Below are 11,241 nucleotides of genomic sequence, written 5' to 3'. Positions count from 1 at the left end.
GAAGCTCAGAATGTCCCCATAGTGGCTTTCTCAGCCATTTTAACGAACTTGGCACCATTCCTTTTTTTTAACCAATATTTCAATGAGTTAGGGTGTGTCTTTAGTCTGCTCAAAATTTCATATTTTTTAAACTAAAATACATCTTAGTTACTATGCTTGATAAATTACAGTGGAATTCTATGGTATTAATGTAGTAATTTATCATTTTTTAGTTTTTCAAATAAAAGTTATTCAAAACTAAAAAATATATTTTGTTTCATATCCTCCACGTGCAAATATTTTAAAGGCTTAGCAACCACTTAGTACAAAGGTCGTAACTAGAAGAGATAATTGTTCACTTTACTTCTTTAGTTACTGTTCTTTGTTTTAAGAAAAATAAGTTTAAGAACTTATTTGTAAATAGAAATAATGTACTAGCATATATATTATGTATAATAATTGAAATGTGACTGTATTTTACAAAATACCAGTCTACTAACACACAGCAAAAGACAAGTTACTTTGCACAGACCAAAGGTCAGCTTTATGTTATTTGATATGGTAACATGAGTGCACATGAGCCGTGTCATTGTAACTTCTGTATTGTTAGCCAGGCACGGCTGAAATGTCAATATAATAAATGTTATGAGATTTATGCTATTTAGTCTAAACATTTATGTTTTCGTGACATAATTTGTATTCATTCTAGAATGAAAGAGGCATAATTTATATTTATTTCCTAATTTTTTATGGTGGTTGTGAGATTGATCAAATCTACCAAACCCATACAGAGATTAATTACTGAAAATAACAGATAAAATATAAAGTTTTTTCTTAACATTATAAAGATTTTGCATGTGAAATTTCAAAAGTTTTTGATGCATAAAAATATTTTTAATCTTAAAATGAATATTACTTTGCATGATAGATAGGCAACATGCAAAAAGAAAAAATTAACATGAGAATAACATTGCTTTATAAACCTTAAGACTTAATTAAAAATATTGATATTTTGCATATGAAAGTATTGTAATGTTTACTGATAATCTGCCAAATTTTAACATTCATTCACTAATTTCAAAGTTATAGCATGAAAACTATAACAAGCACAAAATGGTTACGAGGTCTGTCCCAGGGACCAAGCCTGTGCTGAAAGAGTTAACCTCTTATGCTAACCTAAATAAAAAAACCAAGAAATGCCACTGTTTCAACCATGTGTTTACATTTTAACTTCATGTGTACATGCTACAGTGGATTTAAGTAAATAAAAATCAAATAATTCACAATCAAAACATCAATGTTTCATTATACAATAAGCCAACAACACAATCTTGTATTCTAAATAAACAGATCACAAGCAATCATGCATCTAAATAAATCTTTCGAATAAAATATTCATGTTAAGCTTGGAAAGCAAAAACCTAAAATCAAACTGTGGGAGTCCTACCTGAACAACATGTACAGTTGATGGTAAACCTTGAGCAAACAAGCATGAAAGGATAGTTTTGCCACTTTCATCAATAGGTTCTTCTATGGAATGGAGAAGTATCAGTGTATCAGCAACCTAGAATAAAAAAATTAAAATGGAAATAATCTAATGTTTTAATTCAAATTATTGCATACTTTTAAAATCTGATATTTTCAGACCATTACTCCCGTGCGACAACCAACATATTACAGGCTTTTTAAATAAAGTTTAAATTTCACTTTATTGATAAGAGCATTTTTATCTCCTACAACTATATGTAAATGAATTCCCCCAGTATTGCATTGCTAGAAGAGGTAAGATTAAACTAGTTAAACTCACATTTGCAGTAACTTATATAATTTAAAAGGTTTCTATTACTAACATTACTATCGTCAACACAGCATACTTATCGGTTGCAAATACTGCTAAATATTAAAGTTTCAACATTTTCTTTCATTTCTTAGAAAAGTTTTAAAAACTTTAATCATTTTTATAATTTCTTTTATTTAGAATCATCAATAAACTTTTCCTGAAATGAAGTGTGCTTAAAAGTGTATAATGTATTACATTAAGTCATTCAAAGTTTAAGAGAGCAATTTCAGTAATGCTGACTTATGACTTAATTTCTGATGTTTAATTTTCTCATAACTTTGAAGTAAATTTTAAAAATTAAACCATATTTTCACCTGTATAAGAATTTTTCTTTTCTTATTGAAAAGTTTTATCACACAGTGCATACTAAAAGTGATCACTTGCAAACAAAATTTGTATCAGCGATTGTGAAAAAATAACATACATTAATAAGCCTTCTTTGCTAACTTTTTATTAAATTACAAAAAAATTTGATTCATGTATGCATGATGACTTTACTTCATTTCATTATCATTGTCAGTGGTAATAGAAAAGTGGTATAGTAGCTACCGATTATTGCTTAAAATTGTCATACAAGAACAATGCAAAAATTACATGCACTGTAAATTTTTCTAAATACAAATTAGTTTATTAAAATATTTATTTACATGACTTAATTCAAACTTTGTATGAAATACACAGTAAAGATTTCTGATTTTCTCAACAGCTTTTAAGAAGTCTATATTTTTAATAAATTATAATAATTTGTTTACTCAATTGAAAGTAAAATTATTAAATCAAATTAAAGAAATAAATGTGTCAAACTTTTATGAAAAAAAATTATTTAAGTAAACAAAATACCAAAAGATCATAAATATGCAATATTTACCTTTGAAGCATCTAAAATTGCATATACATCACCAGATCGAGGGATCAAGAAAGTATATCTGTGTTTGAAGCGTGGCACGCTGAGTAATGCAAAAAAAAACAACATAAAATTACCAAATATTTTAAAATTTATTCATAAAAAATAAGCAATATATATATAGTTTAGCTTATTTGCAAAATTTTAACATCCATTAAACTTTTTACTTTTCAAGCATACAAAAATCAGCTTTAGAAATGCACTTTTATATTCATAACTTCAGGCTTAAATTATGCTAATTCTGCAAACAAGTTAATAAACTTAGAATATTCATGCTTTGTGTCCAAAATACATAACACATTAATGCAATAAAAGGTTTGGTAATCAATTCCCACTACAGTTAATGTACTTTCTATAAAAAAAATACATTTTTACCAGCCCTTTCTCGACATGAGGGGCCAAGTTATTCTCACTTGATTATATTTTATAGAAAATAAATTTTGTTTTCAAAATTGGGTTACATCTTCATAAATAAAAGAAAGAAATTAAAAACACAAATAAAAAAAATAATACAAAATCAACATGTCTTTTGGTGCATGATGAACTTACAACCCTAAAATAGTACAATTATGCTTTACTGTTAGGTCAGTTAAAATTTTAAGAATTGTTAACAAGTAAATCAGCTTGCCATTTTTTATTGAAGTGTACACAAAAGTTAAATATATAATTAAGTAATTGTTCAAAATAGGAAAACAGAACTACTTTAAGTGAAGATACAATAAAGACCAACTACTTTATAATTGTGTTAGAGTAGCCTTAGCACTATTTTACGAGGAGTTGGATGGGGGGCAGGGTCTTTTACTCTTTAAAAAAATAAGCATTATTCTCAATTATTTAAAATATTTGTTAATTCTTTAAATTTTCATTGGACAGTATCAACTGTTACACATCCAACTGGCTCACAGCCCAAAATTCATAACCAGATCATGTAATATTGACTTCCCCTGTAAATAATTATTACAGTTCTTTTCCTAATATGGCTCATCTTCAAATTCATCAATGTCATATCCTGATTGAAGGTCATCATTAGCTTCCTGAAAACTATGTTCACTGTCATTGTCTCTATCACATTGAATGATCTCTTTCTCTTCTAGCAGTACAAACTCTCTTAAACTGCTGCATGAAGTTTTATTGATTCCTGTACATTATAGCAAGTAAAGCTCCTTTGTTGTTGGACATGAATGGTTGGACACCACACACCAACCCATTCAAACATTTAGACTTGTTCCTCCTTTACATGAGGTTCTTGCAAGCGTAGTAGACTGAGTGAACCTTATGTCAGCAAGTCTGATGTGGAAGCTGGATAATATGAGAATGGCTCGGTAGAATACTTTGCACTCTAAATAGCTGATCACTTTAGGAACTCTTTCATACTTGTTCCAAAAATCTTTGAGTACTCCAAAACAGGGAATGTCTGATCCTTCCAGTGAGACTGCATTTTGTTTTCATTGCAAATGGTTATAAAAATTTACATGTGTATGGCACAGGCATCATTGTTGAAAAAGTTAACATTTATATACATCTGTCAAAACAACAAACTGTGTTCTAGCAGAAACTGTAATCTGAGAACCATCTGTGACCTTATCTGGTGTTTTTCAAAGTTCTCTTGCATGGATGGCTTAATAATCAATGAACACCTCTTTTTTTCTCTCTCTGGATTTGAGTAGTATAGTAGCAGCAGAAATTATTCTCCACATTTCTCTTTAGACTGATGATGCCAAAAGCACTGTAAAGTTATCTAAAAACAATCAAGAAAAAAACATTCACATGACACATCAATTGAAACTGGGCTATCTTTGTAGTTAATATTCTTCATTGGGCTATCAACAGCAGCAATACAGTGATTATATGATTCACACATACCTATTGACCAAGACTTAGAGCACTTATTTCTAGAAATGCTTGTGTTCTTTGTGTTCAGATTTAAATGCTATTTTCCTGGTATATTTCCACCAGTTTACTAAAGAGAATATTGCAACTCTGCAATACAGCATTTATCAAGTCTCTTGTACAGTTGTAACCTAATAGTCCAACACCTCTCATCATCTGTACAATAAACGACAGGGCCTAGATTCAGTACAAATTCCTCTAGATAAAGTATGCAGTTTCTTCACAGTATCATTGGTGAAAAGATTTCACTTCGAAATTTCATTTACCAAAGTATATCTTGTTTTTAAACTTGAAACTCTTGTACTTATTGTTTCCTCTAAATCAGTATACACTATTCCATTCAGATTCTTGGCAGTTGTAAAGAAAATACTTCCGTGTAACAGCTTCCCTCTATTGTACTGGGCTATTTTAAGTAGGTATGTGTGTGTGAATGCTCTCCATATAAACTGAATAATGCAATAAAACCTTCAGTAACTGACTGAATTTGTTATTAGAATCAACATCTAGTGCCAAAATGTGCCCTGCTGGTTCAAGGATAACACCTGTTAGATGTGGTTAAGTGTTGGGCATGTTGCTTTTTCAATATTTGTATGTCTCTAGGACAATTTTGTGAACTATATATGAAATATTCTCAAGTATCTGCAGTATTGCATGTTGTGTCAGTCCTAGTATGGATCAATGACTATTCCATCCTTATTTCTCATACATTCTAGCCTAAGTAGGTTTACCATTTTTGCTTAACAACACCTTTGACAAAATACAAAAGTGTCCTTACTATGACAAGATTTACATTTAAGTATGATGAAGCATTTAGACCAACTGCATTTGAAAATTTTCTCACATAAACAGAGTCTGAAATCATGGAGACAAGGGGAAAAGGTGGAAGTTTTACACAAACTTCTTCAAATGTATTCATTACCTTCATGCTTTTTTCTTCACAGTAAAAGTACAAACACAGCAGGTCAAACACATTTATTTCGTTCTGTAATAACACTTCACACTGCCCTCGGGTCATGATAGAGAAATTATAAACTGTTCTTTTTCGTGCCTGAGGAACAAAACCTAAAGATTCTGAAATCAGAATCACCAATCTTTGAAAAAAGACTGATATCTTAATCCAAGAAAATCAAACTAATGTTTTTATAGCCATTTAATAGTACTATGATTCTCATAATACATTGGGACTCTTGATTTCTCCTTTTTTAGTGATGGCCTGGTCTTTGTAATAACTGACAACAGCAGACAGAGCACACTGGTACTGTGCTTGTGTCTGTGATGCTGTTATTTCATGTAACTAACAATAGGTTTACTCACAATGACATTTTTATTGTCAACAGCACCAACACTGAAACACATAAAATGTAGCACATAGTCCCCACTTGTCTAGGAAACAGAAGAGAAATTGCAAACACTAAGTAAGCGGACAGACAAGTGAAAATGCTTCCCATTCACTGTTTGAGTGAAAATGATACAACACAAAGAGATTATATCTCGTAGAGATGTTCATTAGCTATTACTTAACCCTTCCATTATGGGCTGGGTGGAATCCACCCGTCTTGTAACCATGAGAGTAATTATATTATGATTTTTGATAATGTATGCACATCTTTACAAAATTTTGCAGGTTATTGGTAAACATTACAAGTTTTTCGTACTCAAAATATCAGGTTTTTAAATTAAATATTAAGATTTTTCTCATAAACCTTTTTCTTTCAGAATGTTGACTATCCAACATGCAAAGCAATTTTGATTTTAAGATTAAAACTATTTTAACGCATTAGAACATGTGAAATCTTTATAGTCTCCAGATAATTATAAAATTTTTGTAGAAAATTGTACATTTTATTTGTTATTTCACTACTGTATTTCTGTACGGGTTGGTTTGAGTTGACCGACTTTGTAACCTCAATAACAAATTAGGAAAATAATATAAATTATGCTTTTTTAGTTCTATAATGACTACAAATTATAACATGAAAACATAAATTTTTAGTCTAAATGCTTAAATCTCATAACATTACACATTTATGTATATTTATTATACTGACTTTCCAGCTATGACTGGTTAACAATACAGAAGTTACAATGATGCATCGTATGTGCACTCGTGTTATCGTATCCAATAATATATAACTGACCTTTAGTCTTTACAAATTGACTTGTCTTGGCTGTGGACTAGTATTTTGTAAAATACAGTCACATTTCAATTATTATATATTATATATATATATATGCAAGTACATTACTTCTATTTACAAATAAGTTCTTATACTTATTTTTCTTAAAACATAGAACAGTTAATAAAGAAGTAAAGCAAACAATTATCTCTTCTAGTTACGACCTTTGTACTCGTATGCCGCTTGTCATAGGTTACTAAGCCTTATGAAATTTCCCACATGGAGGATGTGAAAAGAAATTTTTTTTTAGGTTTTATATATACATTTTAAATTACTGTAGTGACACCATAGAATTCCATTATAATTTATCAAGCATAGTAACTAAGCAGTATTTGGGTCTAAAAAAATATGAAATTTCGAGCTCACTAAAGACATACCTCATTGCTTGAAATCTTGTGTAAAAAGAACAAAATTAGCACTATAACATGTCAAAATGGTTGAGAAAACCACTAGGGGTACATTCTGAGCTTTTGATTGGTTATTCATGTCATATTATAAGTAAGTGTATATAAAGGACCATTTCCAAAAATGGAAAGAGGTGAGCAGGGGGCCCACTGTCTTTGATTCAGTACAGGAGCGATATCTTAGCAATACAAAAGATAAGAGGTTCTTATTTTATACTCTAGTTTGTTAATATGAATAGTTTGAGTTCCTAAATCATACAAAACTGTAGATTTTGTATATTGACATCACAAACATCTAATTTGAATGAGTGCTGCATTCAACATACCACGTGACACACAAAAATCGATGTTTAGCTGTGTTTTTTTAATATTTACTTAATTAACTAACATATTATACTGAAATTTGAATTACAATTTACAATTTGATACCAAACTTATTGACATAAATTCATAAAATAGTAGTTCAATATAATTTTGAATGCAAGTCAACAAACGTGATGACATGGACTATGTGATGAAAAAAATAAAAACAATCAAGTAGTTATTTTTTATCCTTACAATGTGTATTCCTTACTCTCTTATTTATGACTCTATTCTTTATGTTTTTGGCATTATTCTCTATTCTTTATGCCTCATCCAACTCCTCTTTTTAGCTCATGGGGCTGAATATAATTAAACATGTAACCCAAGGAAAATTAATTTAACTAAATTTTATGATTTTTGAGATTGATGCAACTTATAACTTATAAATTCAGAAATTCTAAGTTCAACCCAATCTTAGCATTACTTATGGCAAGACATAAGAGATTTCAAAAAGCTGGGCACATTCAAATTTAACAAACTGTATTTGTTAGACAGTTTGCATGAGTCATGTAGCAACATTAAAACAATTACGAGAACATAGACTTAGAAATAAATTAATTAACAAATTTGTTCAAGCAAAACATAGCTAAAAGAAATCAATTTTGGACAATCATTGTATAATTTTCTTGGACTTATTTTTATTAAGGCTTCCCTCACACCCTCTCCTTTTTTGTTCCTAATGATCAATTATTGAGTTTTTTAAGTTAATTAGCAAAATGAAGAGCTATCACAACAATGATTCTTTAGATAGTCAATGATGTGTGGAAAATGATTATTTTAACTTTGTTAACACAGTAATGTTAAATTTTATGCATTGAAGTTTAACAAAAACAGGAATCTTTACCCTTAGTACAAATACTTGCATCACTTGCTTACAATGTCGATACATACAGAACTTCTTCAGTGCCACTGACCAAATGCAATGAGTAACCATTAAAAGTACTTTACCTTACAAAAGCACACAGTTTAAACAACAAAAAATAGTCAAATAAGAAACTTTTTTTTTATATTTTTGTTGACTTATAGTAACATACCTGATATGACAATGGCCTTGTTTACTATAAGTAACACAAGCTTCATTGTCACAGGATTTGATAGCTTCAAGAAGATTCTCAGTGCTTCCTGAGACAGACAGAGAAACAATAGCCTGTTCCAGTAAAAAGGAAGAAGAAAAAAAGTTACACATTTGTAATTTTAAAGTAATCCAGTTTAAAAGTTTAAAACACACACACAAAATACAATGGAAGTTTAAATATCAATATTTAAATAATCATGTTCTTAAAAATAAAACATATCCAACCATGTATTATAATACACAAGATTAAGCTTATGAAATTAGTTTCCCTCATTTTAAACTAAATTTGTCTCTGCAGTTTGATTCTGATTTAGCTCAATGCATAGCTTTTTTCTTTTGAGCATTAAAAATATTTCAAAAGGTAGAGTAAATTTCAATTTATTCTTAAAACTGGTTATTAAACAGGTTTATACATATATGAGCATCTGAACTAAAATATGCATTCTTATTTAGTGGAGGTAACAATGAGAAGGAATCTTCACATTTTTCACTAGATGAAAATATCTACTGAAAATAACCACTTGTCGAAAATGAGGACAGCTAGACAAACATAAAAGGAAATGTACCAAAAAGGACAAAATAGCAGCCTAAAATGGTCACAACTCCTGATTTCATATAGTCTTGCATGTACAGGTATCTTATCAAAAAATTCAATGTGTACTATGGCCTTGAGAAGCCTATCAGTTACCTAGAAACCTTATGAGAATATATTAAACACAATGTATGCTAGAAACGAGCAAAGCTAAATAGTGAGCTCAAAGAAAATTTAAAAGGAATTTTCACTATAGATCATAAATGGTAAAGATCAAACCATTCTAATTACGGTATTAATCAACTATATTTTAACTGTAAAATTACCTGATCTCTGTAATTAAGAGTTTTGTGGACCTAGTATTTGGAGGGATAGATGTAATGACTTGTGGCAGATTGAATGAAAGAGACGAGTCGTAATGTGTTGTTGAATTAAAAACACTTTCTTTACACACACAAAAATTAAATCTTAACAATGACGGATGGTCTCTCATTGGTGTTGTTGAAAGAATTCAAAAATAAACTGATCAAATTAGATAAATGAATAGCTGTATTTAACTGAAAGGCAAATGAAAAAAATTGATTTAATCCAAGAAAATGTAAATAAACTACCCTTGGAAACAAGCTGAAGACTACTGGGGTGTAATAAACTAAAATACAAGGCACAATGGTAAACAGGCTGAACAATCAAGAAAAAATTCACAAGCAAGTCATGGCTCTCTCAAGACAGAAATAAATCTTATTAAAATTGCAAAAACTGCTCTCTCAGTTCACTCACTCTCTACAGCCAAACAATCACAAAATTGGATCACAAGTATCCAGAGGTATCTTAGCTCCATGACACATCAGTAAAGTAGATCCACATAAACAAGTTAACATACAACTATTTCATGAAATCATAGATAGACATCTTGACTGAGTCCTGCTACTAAAAGTAACATCTAGGGCTAATTTAGCCCATCCCAAATGAAAATTTTGGAAAAACTGAAACAGAAGAGTAAGATGTGTAGTACTTGCATACTACTCATAACACAAACAAGATATATTTTTGTCATGGAAGCTCAGTTGGTTTAAATACAAGGTATAAGCATGAACTATGTAATGTACTGTAGATATAAGTGCTAGAAATGTTCAGTAATTTGCAAGATCAAAACCATAAAAAGATATCAAGATTCTAAAGCACAATGTTTGTAGATGTTTAAATCAAACAACAATCCTATCATTTAATCAACATTTTTAAATGCTTTTTAAATCAACCCAATTATTTTAAAAAGTTAAAATAAAAATAATTGTGCAATATTTGAATGTGCAATAATTTGATTTAAAATATGAAATTTCACACTATTTTTATAATTATTCCTAAGACTCTGTTAATTAGAAAAGTTTTGTTTTATGCAAATTTTAACAATAAGGTGTCATCTGATTTTCTATTTAAATTCTTATTCAAATGTGTTTGCTAAGGATTAAATAATTTCTTCTGGGCTTAAATATATTCAAAGAATTGTAAAAGCAAAAAACAAACCACTAGGAATGGAGGATTTCCAATCCCTCCTAACGATCTTTTCTTAGCTAAACATTCTTCCCGTTTTTTCTTTCGCAACTGAAGAGCCTGAATGCAAAGGAAAGAAATATTTACCATGAGCAAAAAAATGTTTTAAAAAGTAATTACATTTGACTTATGTATTTAATTTCTTTCAGTAACAAAAGTAACTAAAGTTTGTATAATCCTAAATGACAAAAAATTAAAAATATTTATACATTTAAACTGATTAACATACCTGGTGAAACATTTTTTAAATAAAAAGCATGCTTAAAATAATTGAATTCAAGCAGGTTATCTTACTTTCTAATTGAAACTTTTGGTCTTCAACCCAAAAATAATGCACAAGTACATTGTAAAATAGCACTAAAACTACAGAGATATTAGTAATGACATTCTTTAGTTACAAATAATTTACAAAATCATACATAATAACTTGTTCCTTCCTTGTATGTATATGCACACATACATTGTTTAAAATAAAAAGCTAACTGAAAAGATTAGATAGTATGGACTGTTTTCCTACCTAAAATGTTAA

General features: G+C 29.4%; 1 protein-coding gene across 1 annotated transcript in view; it reads right to left on the bottom strand.

Annotated features, from left to right (window-relative positions):
- Positions 1-10,802, bottom strand: part of LOC106467937 (pre-rRNA-processing protein TSR1 homolog) — a 50,051-nt gene extending 39,249 nt beyond the window's left edge. Inside the window, exons 1-4 of the mRNA XM_022396165.1 lie at positions 10,686-10,802; positions 8,592-8,704; positions 2,688-2,766; positions 1,427-1,543 (exon numbers count right to left, since the gene is read on the bottom strand). Of these exons, the coding sequence (XP_022251873.1) occupies positions 1,427-1,543; positions 2,688-2,766; positions 8,592-8,704; positions 10,686-10,802 (426 nt within the window). The remainder of the gene's footprint in view (positions 1-1,426; positions 1,544-2,687; positions 2,767-8,591; positions 8,705-10,685) is intronic.
- Positions 10,803-11,241: the final 439 nt, after the last annotated feature.

Source organism: Limulus polyphemus, unplaced genomic scaffold (genome assembly GCF_000517525.1).
Source record: "Limulus polyphemus unplaced genomic scaffold, Limulus_polyphemus-2.1.2 Scaffold2803, whole genome shotgun sequence".
Classification (NCBI taxonomy): Eukaryota; Metazoa; Arthropoda; class Merostomata; order Xiphosura; family Limulidae; genus Limulus; species Limulus polyphemus.
The sequence above is the reverse complement of the archived record's forward strand: the minus strand, read 5'-3'. Positions and strand labels throughout refer to the sequence as shown.